A 14,869-nucleotide genomic window follows, 5' to 3' on the forward strand; every position below is an offset into this window, starting at 1 on the left:
CCTCACCAGTTGTAAGGAGCTTCTTGAGGCAGGTATTGTGGACAGTGGTGTCTACACAATATATCCAGACGGGTTCAGCGATGGTCTGGAAGTCTACTGCGACATGGAGACAGACGGTGGAGGATGGATCGTAATCCAGAGGCGGCAAGATGGCAGTGTTGACTTCAACCGCAACTGGGCCGAGTACCGGGATGGATTTGGCGATCTATCCGGTGAATTCTGGATTGGAAATGAGAACATACGCACCTTGACCGAGTCTGTCACTACCTGGCGGCTTCGAGTTGACTTACAGGACTGGAAAAACAAAAGAGCTTGGGCGATATACTCAGGGTTCCAGATAACTGGTAGCTATTACACTCTCCAATACAATTCCTACGAAACCAGAATCAGTACAGCGGGTAATGTAGACTCTCTCCTTGTTCACAAAGGGATGCGATTTTCAACTGGAGATCGCGACCATGATAAAAATCACTTTAATTGTGCAGGGAGGTACAAAGGAGGTTGGTGGTTTAATGATTGTCATGATTCTTTCCTCAATGGTCAATACTATCAATCTACTTATAACATGTATAATGTTCCTTTCGCCCATGGTGTACAGTGGTACTACTGGAGAAACTACCCCTACTCCCTCAAGTCATGCAGCATGAAAATAAAAGTGGACTAAATATTTGTTACAGGCACTGGACACGTTTCGTAACTGCCAATAACCAGTATTCTCACTTGGTGTCTCCCAACTTAAGCATAATTAGCAAATCTGTGAAACATTTGGGCTCAACTGGTCATCAAAGTTGCAAGAAAATAAGGGAAGAAATAACAACATTGTTGCACAAATTTTGTTGCTTTCAGATGCATAATAAAGGGCTAATTGGAAGTATTGTAACATTTGAGTGAGAAATAACCTTTTTCTCAAAAACTATGTTACTTCAGAGGGAGCCGTTTCTCACAATGTTTTATTTTATCAACAGCTCTCCACTGTTCAGTACCAAGTAAGTTAGTATGCTATTTATTTTGAGTAATTACTTATGTGTCATTGTGCCATTAACCTTGATGGCATCAAATCTTACAAGATCCTAAGAAAGTTATCTGAAGGTTTACCATATGGTACTGCAGGCTAAAATACCAATTGCTTATAATTCGAATAGGGATACCAATCCTATTCTAGTCCAAACCTTTGGATGTTTACTCCGAATAGAGTGGAATGTGTTTCACCACATGTAATCCAATCACAGGCAGGCGTGGCATAGTATACACATAATGAATGTTTATGAGTGCAATGGTGCGAATATGTTCATGAGTTGAAGGATGGAATGTTCTATTCAACGAGGCGGAACCGAGTTGAATGGAATATCCAGCTTTCAACGAATGAACATATTCGTACCATTGCACGAATGAAAAACATTCATTATTTGTTTTATATAACATATCCAAGTAGAACTTTGTCATTTTGATTGAAAGATACAACTTTCAAAACAAAAAATTTCAACTGTAGAAGCCGAATGCTAGTAATTTTACTATGCCTTCTTGCAGTAACACCTGCTGCGTTACCAAAGACACGCGCACGCAGTGATGTTTTTACTCAGCTTTTTCTTTCCATCCGAAAAGTACCATTGCACGCTGCCAGCGTGCCAGCGTGCAATGGTACTTTTCGGATGGAACGAAAAAGCACGGTGAGTGACTCAGCGTGCAATGGTACTTTTATTTGCTTTCACGTGACGGACAATCCTCCAATCAAATGGCAAGGATCTGCTTGGGTGTTATATAATATACAAGTATTGACTGCTTAGATTAAAACTACCACGCCCGAGGTGATTCTCCTGGGTCTCTATCTTCCCGAGGCCAAGCCAATGGAAAAAAGAACGCTCAAGGAAACACAGAGGGAGTCGCGGTTTTAACATTGCATAAGTAAAAGCGGTATATACGAAACTAACATTTTGAGCACAATGGGTAATACATATTATGACATAATTTGTCTGTTATGAAGATGCCATGTCAAATTTTTCACCAATTTGACCTGAAGATTTAGCTTTAAATTTTGAGCGGTTATTTTTGTTGACTAGAGAAATATTAAAGCTTTCATTTAAGATGTTGCATATAAAAAAAGTGGTAGTTAATTTAAAAAAAGTTAAATAAATAAATAAATAAATTATTGTCTTAAACAATTTTGAATTTTACATAGTGTGGCCTATGCATTTTTTTCAAATACATTTTCAATTTAAAACGGCATCATTTGTCAAAGAGAAAAGAGTCCTTCACAAAAATTTCTTTCAGCAAAATCGGGCCGCACAACAAGAAATGAGTAAAGTCATTTCAATCATTTTGTTGAAAGAAAAACACCCGTCAACTAACCTAAAAAAGTCGCCAAACTATACCAAAACTGGTTCATGCTTTAGTTCTTGGATTTGTGCATGTTCACATAATTGCTAATTTCCATAGCACCAATCAAAACAAGCAAATTTTTGGTATTCAAGTCATCACTAAATAGAACAGAAAGGACTCAACCTGTTTGTTTGCAATGAAAAATAAAATAAAAAAATAACGCTTGAAACGAAAATTTCATTGCCTCACTTTTGATAGTATGTATGAGGATTTGAGGTGGTTATAAAATTTAATAGTCAGTTAGTTTAAAAAAGTGTAGTTTTTTTCGGCACAATGATGTGGTTCTTATAAATTTCCTTTTTCTCTTAGAGGAATACTAACGATGTGTAAAGTTGTAAATTAATAATGTAGATATTAGATTTCATTGACCGTGCGTTTATGATGGCAGTCATAATTACTGATGTCGGCTCTGTGCTAAATAGTTGTTTCACTAAAAACAGCCTTTCGTATTAATAGACCATGCAAAACTCAACCGTATGTGAATGTTTTTGGGACCACTTTGGTCCCATGTATACATATTGATTTAACGCGTGAAGGAAAGAAACTCTCACACAGTTTAACAGTTGAAAATGTTTGAACACACGCAGGGCTTATACAGTCTATGACAATGAGATACTTTGAGACCACCACTAATCCGGCTACAACAATTTTGCTTGGTAGTATGTGTGCATGTGAGTTTTAGTTAAAATTGTTATCTGGGCGTACTTCAACTATAATAAAAGTGTTGTCTTTCAATGTCATTTACACCATTATGAATATGAATTGATGTTTGTAAATATTTAATTTTATTTTGAATTGCAAGACATTACAAACTGCACAGATTTGATACCCCGAAGGCGAAACCAGGCATATCTTAGAAACAGTTAAATGCAATTAAAAGGCTAGAAACACAATATATTATTCTTTATCTTGAGAAACACTTCCCTTGCAGGTGTTATCTGAAAGCTCTTTTTCTAATCTACTTGATTTCCAAAAAAAACAAAACAGTTTTAAGTTTTGAAAGGAAGTCCCTGGTTTTGGCCAAACAGATTATATCGTAAAATTTGGTATGGTCCCTAGCGTTAAGGCAATTGCAGGTTGAATGGCTTATGACTGGCAGATATTGACAAAAAATGGAGATCACCAACTTTAGGACAAGACGGCCCATCCAGTTGGCAGAGAGCTGACACATTAATCCAGAGGTCACAGGTTCAAATCCCACTCAACTCCAATTTGTCCTTGTTCAACCCAAATTTAGTTTGTAAGACTATTGTGTGTAATATTGTTGACTGAGTGTGTTATAAGTAATAAAGGTAAAGTGCAAAAAATATTGTTTTTCTTTGTCCTTAGATAATCACAATGTTGTTTATGTTTCCTGCCCATATGTATTACATACAGATTATAACTTTATGCTTAGCCCTCCTTAGGTGGCAGCATGATCCCAAAGGGCCACTACCCCCCCCCCCCCTCCTCCTGAGCAGGCCCAACCTTACCCCCATCCCCAGCAGGCACGTATCATCCCACCCTACATTGATCCCCACCAGGTCACTGACCTGCCCTTCCCCTCCCCAGCAGACACTTTTAACCCCACCCTGATCCTCAGCAGGTCGCTAAACTTAAAACAAACCTAAGCAATAGCGCCCCCCCCGCCCCCACACCTTCTCTCCCCCCCCCACACACCTTCTCTCTCCCCCCCCCAAAGATAATTTGTTGAGGGCTGGTAAACTCAGTTTCTTTCAAAATCAAATTTACCAGCATGAATTATATTGACATACATGTAGAGAAAGAACATTAAAAACGCCAAAAACAAACAATTAAACAAACAAAAGCAGTGTAAGCCAGACTAACCTGTAGCAGTGTCCGGGCTCTGTACGTCCTGCTCGTCCGGCCCTCTGATTGGCTGAAGCTTGAGATGTCCACGTGATTTTGAATGATGACACACCGGTGACCTTGTCGTAGTACCGCTTCTTGACCTGCGAAAAGAGATAAAATATTACTATTATTTTTTTAAACATTTTCACAGTGTATGGTGGGCAAATGTCTACACAACTTTAAAGCCGACTGGCACTGCCCACCAAATGACTTGGGCTCAATTTCATAGAGCTGCTTAACGGCCGATTTTGTGCTTACTGTGCGATTTCCATTTCGAAGGGCTGTTACCGGTAGCACACGAAAAGGCATTCTTACCTTCCAGTGCTTTCTGCAAAAAAATTAATGACGTAACAATACAAATCCACGGTGAACACAAAGGGTCGCCGCCTAATTTTCTTGCTAACCTGCAATACCTTTACAACTTAGCAAATTTGTCTGCTACAGTTAGCACGGAAATTTGCTTACCGTTAAGTAGCTCTGTGAAATTGGGCCCTGGTTGTTGAAGATGGTTTGTGGTTTGCAGAGAAGTAAGGTTGTTTTTTGTCTGTGTATACAGCAAGTGATTTATATCAATAAATTAAAACTTAAAAACTTGGCAATCAATCTAACACATTTGAAAACTTTTGCCGAGAATAACCGTGAATATGACGAATACAAATATTTTAAAAAGTAAAAAATCTCCCTCACCCTGCCTGTATCGACCAGATATTTAATTCCAGGTATCGTGAGAGACGTCTCCGCTACATTGGTTGCCACCACGCAGAGCCGAGTGTTCTCTGGGGGAGGTTGGAAGACCTTAGCCTGCTGATGGGGTGCCAGGAGCGAGTACATGGGTAGGACATGAAGGGGTACCTCATCTTCACTCTCTTCTTGTGGCTAAAAAAAAAAAAAAATGTGACAACAATAAATAATAACATAAATATTTGCTTGGCGGTAACACCATGTGTGTATCTACTTGCCAGGTAGATTTTGTTCCTTAGAACTGTCTTGCTCTGTATTCTACTACCGCGATAGATTTCCAGAATTTGGGAGACAATGGTCTTACACATGTATAGCGCACGTATCCACCAACAAGGTGCTCAAAGCGCTTAAAATTTATGAGACCGATTTGTGTTGAAGGGTTTACAAGGTGCTGTGGTGCACTCTGGCCGCTGCCACAAACACCAGGGCGAACCTCTTCTACTAACGATAAGTATACTGGGTTCTTTTACGTGCATTACACAACACATGCTTTACATCCAATCCGAAGGACGCCCAATAATGGTTTAGTGTCTTGCTTAAATTCACAAGTGTTGAGACCACACTCTGCTGACTGGAAACACTAGAGCTCGAGTCCAGTGCGCTTGACTCTGTATTTAGTACATTCAGCTTGATTTACTTGAATAAATTATAAACCCATTAAGAATTTGTTTTTTCTTCACATTCTTCACACTTGGTAATGATTTGATAGTGATAACCCACACACCAAAGGTCGAGCATGAGAACAGCCAATCACATCACACTTACCATATTGTCCTCATCTTCATCAGCTTCATTAACCTGAAAGCCATCGTCTGATTGGTCATCTTCGTCGTCCTTGGTTTCATCCACTTCCTCTTCTTCATACGGCTTTACAGAATAACTGAGGTTAAAGTTCACAGTTGTTTGTTGTTAAAATAAAAAACATGATGATACAATCGCTGGCAATTACATAATAATTAATTTAGCTTTTTACACTTTTTCTGCAGTCCAGTAAAATTAAAAAGGTAGGGTCATATGTAGATTGTTTTTTGTAAGGTAAAGCTGATTTATTTGCAGAATTATTAAGACAAAAACCATAAAGGTCCCATGTGAAATTTTCAGCTAAAAACAATGCCTACTGGTTGAGAAAACAGCAAATAACTGTCGCAGTATTTTCACAAGAACGTTGAATTCATCTACGTTTTAGTGAGTTGACAGTGGGTACCAACCACATCTCTGTTTCCAGCATTCCTGAACGGACACCACCCCTCAGAAATCTGAGAAAGGATTTGCATGAATCTTTTCTCTGTCTAAATTTTTGTTGCATTGATTTCTCATCAACTGGGGCATTTTAGACAAAATGATTACACAGGATGCCTTTACTACCATTACCATCTTCATAACAAAGCCTTCTGATAGAAATAGCAAAAACAATTTTTTTTTTAAGTATGACCATGCATCCTTTGCTTTCATTACAAGAAAGAAATAATAATAATAATACAAATAATAAAGACATATAAAATCTTACTTGTCTAGACTGATCTTTGGAAGTTTCATTTTCTTGAAGGCCTTTATTGAGTCTTCATCCTCCTTAATCTGTTCCTCCTCGTTGGAACCACCTTCAGATGGTTTCCTCTTCAATGTAGGTTTTCTACCTGTATACAGGGGTGTGACATATTGTATCTTAAAGGCAGTGGACACTATTGGTAGTTACTCAAAATAATTATTATCATAAAAGCTTTCTTGATTACGAGTAATGGGGAGAGGTTGATAGTATAAAACATTGTGAGAAACAGCTCTCTCTGAAGTGACGTAGTTTTCCACGAATTTGATTTCGAGACCTCGGATTTAGAATTTGAGGTCTTGAAATCAAGCATCTGAAAGCACAAATACAAATATACAATGTACTTCGTTCCAGTTAGAAAATTTCTTCTAACAGCAGTTCTAGTCCACACAAAGTTCTACGGTCAACGTTCCTTCCAATATGCTTCACCTAGACTATGGAACTCTCTTCCCAACAATGCCAAAGACTGTTCCACGCTAGAACAGTTTAAATCTAAACTTTTAACCCATCGTTTTAACCACAGAAGCGCATAGAGACTCATTTGTATAAATACACTATACAAGAACTGCTCATCATTATTTTATTATTATGTAAATTCGGGAGACAATTACCTTTGTTCTTGTTGTACCTGGAGCGTAGTTTACTACACAATGAGCTGACCTCATTCTGACCTGTCACAAAGACTAAGATCCCACCGGGAGGTAACGTCCGATGAATCTTCAGTACCTGCAATGTGGGTCAGAATGACTTGATTTATTATGGCCAGAGATAGTCAGGCATGAGATTGCATTTTGTCATAAAAAGAGAAGAAGTCGTAGTGCGAGACACAACATGATTTTGTTTAATTTAGTTTAGTTTTATTACACTTAACACTGGCATAAAAATATACAAATAGATAAGTTATTATTTATTCTTTAATTGAACATTGCTAGCTGCATCATGAGGCAACTTGCTCTCTAATCCTACCCTTTCATGTTTCCCTTCATTGTTATGCATTTACAAACTAATTGTTTGTACTTGTTTATGCCTCTGAAGAAGGTCCGGGTTGGATCGAAATTTGGGTACAAAATTGTTCGATAAAATTTCTAAGAATTATAAAACATCAAAGTAATGCCAATAGAACATCACGATCACCTAAGTTCAAGTTATTCTGCTCACCTTCAAATTTCAGTGTTTGTGACTTATAATAGTGATAACATAAATAATCAGCAGCCAATTTCACGAAACACTAGGATTTAATCCTATCTCGAGTTAGGACGAGTAACCCGTCCTAACTTATGATGGATTTTATGCATCCTAATGTCTTCAGATACGGAAGAGTTTGGTGAAATTGACGGCTGGTCACAAGGGGAGTCTTAAAATGTCACCTTTTTCTCAGCTTCCTCCATGTAGTTATCTATGGGTGTCCTCTTGTTGAAGTGGACGGTCACTGGAAACTGTCTCGACTCCACCTGAACAAAGAAAACAAATAATAATACTATTCAACCCACCAGTTCTTTAGAACCAACACTACTCAAAAGAGTACTTTCAAATCCTACTTTCCAATCACTCAGGTAGGGTGATAGAAACAACCACGATTACAGGAATGTTATTGGCCCAATGACCAGGGTACTAATGTTAAGCGCACTGATACGTTATTGCAAAATGTGCTATATAAGAACGAAGTATTATTATTATTATTGTTAATGAAAACAAATAATAATACTGTTCAACCCACCAGTTCTTTAGAACCAACACTACTCAAAAGAGATGGTGTTCTTGCAAACCTCACTTGATTATACTCCCACCATGCAAAGTTTCAAATCCTACTTGACAATCACTCAGGTAGGGTGATAGAATTTGATCATGAGGCATCCAATATATTTATTAAGTGTAACCCCTGACCGTTGCAATTCTAGAGCAGTGTCTTACCAAGTAGACCACCGAGATTGCCAGTTAGCTAGAGGCAGTTCGAAATCCTATGTTTTAGCAGCGAATACCGCAGCGATTTAATCGGGTAAAGAAGTTGTGAATTTGACTGACCTTGATGACGGGTGGCTTGATTTTGAAGAGTCGCTGGTTCTCAGTGAAGTCTTCTACTCTCAGAGTGGCCGACATGATGACCAGTTTCATCTTCTGACCTTTCTGTAATAATTATCAAGAATCGACCACAATTACAGGAATGTTATAGATGTTAAATTTGCATCGGGGATAAAGAATATTAATTTTTAGCACTGTATACTCAGTACTTTCCCCCGAGTTCTGTGAAAAAATATCCCAGGCATATTACTCGGGTGGGATTCGAACCTACGACCCTTGCAATTCTAGAGCAGTGTCTTACCAACTAGACTAACGTGATTGCCCGGTAGCTAAAGGCAGTTCGAATCCTATGTTATTGGCCCAATGACCAGGGCACAAGTGTAAAGCGATTTGATACGTTATTGTTAAATGTCCTATATAAGAACGAGATAATATTATCATTATTGATTGCTTTGGGCAAAAGTTCATGACCCAGAATGACATTTGACCTGACCTTGTTCCTCAGTGGTACTATTCTTGACAGCAGTCCGATCAGGATGTCCGTGTACACACTACGTTCGTGGGCCTCGTCAATGATAATCACTGAATACTTTGTTAACAGGAAATCCTGAAGAGGTGGAGAAAATATTTAAGGAACTGTATTAGTGTATCAAGGGTAGGTTCTTTACATGTCAGTATTTTATTCAAATTTTGGAAAACATTTGCAAAACTGGCATGACTGTGGATAAGCGATAAAACCCCAAGTTGAAAGCCACGACTCTACCGGTTTTAAATTACCTTTTAAAGACCAAGTTACCACTATTTTCTTCCTATTATAAAAACTAGAATAGCATAGTTTTTTTTAACATAATTCTTGTGAGGTTTTTAAAACCTAAACTTGAAAAATAACCTTACGATGAAGTATTGGGCTTGAATTAAAGAACTACTTCAAAGTTGTCTGTTTTCAGATAAACATGTCACATCACCATTTTCTATTTTAGCTTTTGGCTAAAGTATGATTAAAAAAGGTTGTTTAGTGGTATCTGTCCTCCCCTTACGCCTGTAGGACCCTGGTTCAAATCCCACCAGGGGCACTATTTGGATATTTTTTGTTCAGTTTCTACCTGATGGCTAGATTTTTCCCTGGAATAATCACAGGAATTTTCCTCCCACATCTTCTCTTCGTTTGGGTTCTTGGTGAGTACAGTAGTTAAATTCACTTTTCTGAGACTCCTCAGCTACATAACCCAAATTATTAATAAATAAATCAACAAAAAATTAAATAATGCATTACCCTCTGGATTTCTTTCAGCAGCACACCGTCGGTCATGAACTTGAGCTTGGTGTCTTCGGTTACGTTTCCTTGGTAACGGATCATGTAGGACACAACTCTGTAAATTTATACCCAATTCATACAAGTGAAACAATACAAATGAAATAGTAAAAGACCCAACTTCCAGCTATTAAATTTCCATCTTTTAAAACACTTTTTCTTATTTGAAAACAACAAATTCTGTGGAGCTGTAAAGTACTGTTCAACTTTTCATTTAACTGATAAAGATTGAATATAATTTTTTAAAGGTATAACTATAATATTGGTATGACTACATTTTGTTAAATTTTTAAAAAGAGGGAAGAGGTCATGTCAAAACCCAAGATTTCAATATCTGTATAAAAATATTAACACTAATACCTCTAACAATCCAAACCCTTCAAAATCCAACTGCATTTCTGTTGGACTAGGGACTTATTCACATCTTCATAATCAGAGTCCAACAGTTTGGTATGGGTTGCCATAAAAACACAGTTGAGTTTTGGTAGAATGAGGACTGCTTCCTGTAATTCACTCATGGAAGTTTGGCCTTTAAAGGCACTGGACACTATTAAAAACTTAGCATAAAAACTTACTTGTGAACAATCAATAGAGAGCTGTTGATAGTATAAAACATTGTGAGAAACGGCTCCCTCTGAAGTAACATAGTTTTCAAGAAAGAATTACTTTTCCACTAAAATATTTGATTTGATTTCGAAACTTCAAGCGATGGGTAAGCTTGGGTGATATCGATTTATTTTATTCACGATATATCGCCGATATTCGATATAATCGCGATTAATTAAATTTGACATCATCAGTCTTCAAACTCCCAGTGAAAGTTGTAGAAGAGACAGTCATAGCATAAGAGAGGTGTTCTAATGACCTATTCTTCTGGTTTTACTCCAAACCTATGGGGTGCAAGATGTCTCTAGGAAATACATCGCGATATTGCGATACTTAATCGATATCGCGATATATCCCAATATCGCGATATATTGATATTTCGATTAAAACCAAATCGATCAGATATCGAAATCGTTTCAAAATTAGTATCGTGATATTCGATAATATCGTGGTATCGCCCAAGCTTAGCGCGAGGTCTCCAAATCAAGCATCTGAAAGCACATAACTTGTGCGACAAGGGCAATTTTTTTCTTCCATTATTATCTCACATTTTCGGTGACCAATGGAGTTAAAAAATTCACATGTTGAGATACACCAAGTGAGAATACTGGGCCCAATTTCATAGAGCTGCTTAAGCACAAAATTTTGCTTAAGCAAAAAAATCCTTGCTTAGTTAAATCAGACCGGCCAAGACTCCACTCGTTTGGTAAACAACAGCTAAATACCAGTCACAAGCAATGTATATTGCATGAAATTTTTGCCAGTAACATGCGTAAAATAAGCGGCCTATTTCCGTGCTTAAGCAACATTTTTGCTTAAGCAGCTCTATAAAATTGCCCCCTGGTCTATGACAATTACCAATAGTGTCTTTGAAGAGTGAAGATCTATCCGTACCATTCACTATACATGCAGAATCACATAACTCATAGTAAAGTAGGTCAACCAAACATGGTCACTAGAAGGCTCTATTCTACTCAACGCACAAACCTTTTTGAAAGGTTCATTTCCATGGCAACCCGTTCAGACATCGTTACTGCGGCCACTCTCCTTGGCTCCGTTATTCCTATTAGACCCTCCCTGCAGATAAAAACAAAGGCAGACGACAGAAAGCGATGAATAATTAACGACAATAATCCTAAAAGACTTTGATGTCAGCAATCATTGTATAATTTATGGTGATGTGAAACTCACTGGCGCCACCTAAAAACATTTTCCTCGCTTGAGGTGATTTTGTTCTTCAGAAAAGCACCAACAAAAAGTTTAGAAGTAGCAAATACTTGTAAATCTTAAAAAAAATGTTTTCTATGTGAACAGGCCTAGAATTTCATCTTTGAGAGTGCAAGGCCATTTAATTTTTGCAAAGGGCACTTCCATTTGAAAATCTTAAATTTTCTGGAAAACTTTTTAAGAGGCAGCGAGGCTAAGACCATTGGCAACAGAGACCATAGCCTCTGTGTACCTCCAGTCCTGTGTGAATCATTTAAAAGAGCTGGAGTGGTCTCAAACTTTCGAACAGTAGGCCTATACTCCTGCAAGCAGAGTATACTGTTCAAAACCTCGAGACCACACCTGGTCCCAATTTCATAGAGCTGCTAAGCACGAAAATTTGCTTAGCATGAAATTTCTTCCTTGATAACCACAGGATTACCAACCAAATTTCCATGTGATTTTCAGGGTAAGCAAACAACAGCTGATTACTAGTAATAAGCAATATGCAACAAATAGAAGTTTTGCTGGTAATCCTGTTTTTATCAAGAAAGAAATTTCATGCTAAGCAAATTTTTGTGCTAAGCAGCTCTATAAAATTGGGCTCTGGAGTGGTCTCAAACTTTTGAACAGTAGGCCTATACTCCTGCGAGCAGAGTATACTGTTCGAAACATCGAGACCACATCAGCTCTTTTCAGAGCCAACACAGTACCCACAAGTTTACTATTTATCAATAGTTTTTTCCTAAAGATGACAGAAGTGTAATCCTTGGTGACTTACTCAGCGTAGCCTGCCTCGTATAAGAACTGTGGAACTTGGGTTGTCTTTCCACTTCCCGTTTCACCACACAGAATGACCACCTGGTTGTCGCTGATCGCTTCCATTACCACTTGCTCTTCAGCGAGGATAGGTAGGGCGAGCCTAGCTTCCTGAAATCAGTGCATTGAAAAAAAGAAAGAAAATAGTACTCAGAGCACTTTTATACACACATACTCAGGCATGATATTTCACAGAGGCAAAAAAGGCGATTGCCTCTATGCCCTGGTGCTCTTGAAATTCTCCACAATAGAAATTTACAACTTCCTCATAGGGTGCCCTTTACCAACTTGGTGCCCTTACCCTTTCAAAAACGAAGCATACAGGCCTGCATATTTTGCAGAAGCTTATCATATGGAAAGGATTGAGGTAACACCATGTAATAACTATCTCTCAATGAGTTGGGGTGGCTCTGAAAAGAACTGTTGTTCTAAGGTTTTAAGCTAATACTTATTTTGAGTAATAACCAATGGTGTCCACTGCCTTTAAGCAATACTTTTGTGTGCTAAGCAAGTTTGTGTACTTACAGGCTGTATGAAATTGAGCCCAGGGTGTTTGAGAGTAAAACCAGCTTATAAAATAAACTTTCGATAGAACAACAGCAAGATCAAAATGGTTTTCAATCACAAGCAAAAAAAAAAAGACATCAAAAGTTTTAGCCCCGGCACCAAGCATGCCAATACACTAGAATAGAATCTCATGGTGACCTTTGGAAGGTCAATGATCACTCACCTGAACCGCTTCTTTTCTATCAACATGTACAAACACAGCTGGTTTCCTCTCTTGTGGCGTTTTTATCACCGCCGCCTTACCGCTGTCTGAACTCTTCTCAGTGGTATCACCTTCCTTCTTTCCGCTCTCTTCTGCACACTTTGACCCCACAGTGACCTCTTCATCCCTTACATCATCTATTGCCATGGTTTCAGTTCTTGATTTCTCTTCCGACACATCTTGGCTTTTATCTTCTGGTTTGCCTTCGCCTTCATTTTCTTCATCCTCCTCGTCGTCGTCACTTGACTCTTCATCGCTGGAGTCTGTCTCACTTTCTTTTTGCTCCTCTGTTTTTAAACTCTGCCGTTTGTTGATGCCTCTGATGCTGTTGATAGTCACCCCTTCTTCTTTCTTCTCTAAAGTTTGCCTTAGAGAAAAACGAGCAGATTTTATAATTAAATTGATGATAATAACATAGGTACACTTCCCCAGTAAACCATTCAAAGGTGCCGGTCTGTAAGAAGTTAAAGTGGAAGAAAAAGCATTGTCAAATTGTTATGAAGGCAAGGATGAACAAGTGTGTTTTAAGTTTCCGCTGGAAGAAAGTGATTCTGTACATTTTGTCTGAGGTCTTTAAGAAGCGGATCCCAGAGTCTTGTTGAAAAAAGGCTCCGTTAAATGCCAGTTAAAACGTCTGTCCAAGTGGTCCGGCTAACTAGTTCAGTGTTGAAAAAGCCGCCTCAAGACACTTCTGTTCCCAGAATCAACCTAATTTGCTCCTCTTTTTTGTTTATCTTCTTGGTCGCTTTTTTTTGCTTAATTGCTTTTTTGTTGCCTCCCCCCCTTGTCAGGCCCTCTGTTCTTTTTATAGAAGCCCCATATTGATAAAAGCTTTGTATTATTATTATTATTAATATGATTATCTATATGATTTGTAAATATAGGCTCCCAAGGAAAAAGGTGGCGGACTAGAAGTGAAATGACAAGCTAAATGGTCCTGCTGGCCAGTAACTAAAAAAAGTGAAGGGCAAACCCTGGTCAATAACTTTTAATAAATATAAAAAAGTCATTTTTGAAAAGTAACCAAAGGGGGGTCAATAAGTATGTTTTATAAACATGTAAAACAAAAAGTTTAAACTGGTAGTTCTTCTCCTTGTAAATATAATTTTTGAATGTACCTTTTGGAGACTTTCTGCCCAAGATGCGCTGCAGATGAAAACATGGAGAGCTCCTCTTTCGACACCTGATGCTTGACCAATGAGGCAAAGATATCGGCTCTCTAAAATAAAAAGTGAAAATGAATAAAAAAATTACAAAATTTTCACACCTTTTTAATCTACTAGTATCCAATATAGTAGTTTCTACCAATGACATTTCCAATGTAAATTTAACTTAAAAGGCTAATTTTCTAATAGGGTCTCAAAGCATCAAATATGAACCACAAGTGAAACAGACTGAATGAATGTTACTCAGTTTCCCTGGTGATTTATTGTTTGGGTGTGATCCCCGACTTTGCGGCAGTTACAGGTTGAATGGCTTTTGACTGGCACTCCAGATAAATATATTGACAAAAAAAGGGAGACCGGAAACATTCAGGCTGAAGCTCCCTTGGTCCAGCACGCTTATGAACATTTAATCCTCACTCATATAGGTATAGAACTCAAGAGGATCATTTGTAAAAACCAAA

The 14,869-nt window shown here is 38.1% G+C and overlaps 1 protein-coding gene across 1 annotated transcript in view; it reads right to left on the bottom strand.

Annotated features, from left to right (window-relative positions):
- Positions 1-14,869, bottom strand: part of LOC117290555 (probable ATP-dependent RNA helicase DHX37) — a 45,706-nt gene that overhangs the window by 30,238 nt on the left and 599 nt on the right. Inside the window, exons 2-14 of the mRNA XM_033771994.1 lie at positions 14,361-14,461; positions 13,204-13,609; positions 12,436-12,584; positions 11,436-11,525; positions 9,804-9,900; positions 9,024-9,137; positions 8,534-8,635; positions 7,879-7,962; positions 7,123-7,237; positions 6,476-6,602; positions 5,734-5,848; positions 4,915-5,103; positions 4,204-4,328 (exon numbers count right to left, since the gene is read on the bottom strand). Coding sequence (XP_033627885.1) covers positions 4,204-4,328; positions 4,915-5,103; positions 5,734-5,848; positions 6,476-6,602; positions 7,123-7,237; positions 7,879-7,962; positions 8,534-8,635; positions 9,024-9,137; positions 9,804-9,900; positions 11,436-11,525; positions 12,436-12,584; positions 13,204-13,609; positions 14,361-14,461 — 1,814 coding nt within the window. The remainder of the gene's footprint in view (positions 1-4,203; positions 4,329-4,914; positions 5,104-5,733; positions 5,849-6,475; positions 6,603-7,122; positions 7,238-7,878; positions 7,963-8,533; positions 8,636-9,023; positions 9,138-9,803; positions 9,901-11,435; positions 11,526-12,435; positions 12,585-13,203; positions 13,610-14,360; positions 14,462-14,869) is intronic.

This window comes from Asterias rubens, chromosome 5, assembly GCF_902459465.1.
Source record: "Asterias rubens chromosome 5, eAstRub1.3, whole genome shotgun sequence".
Taxonomy (NCBI): Eukaryota; Metazoa; Echinodermata; class Asteroidea; order Forcipulatida; family Asteriidae; genus Asterias; species Asterias rubens.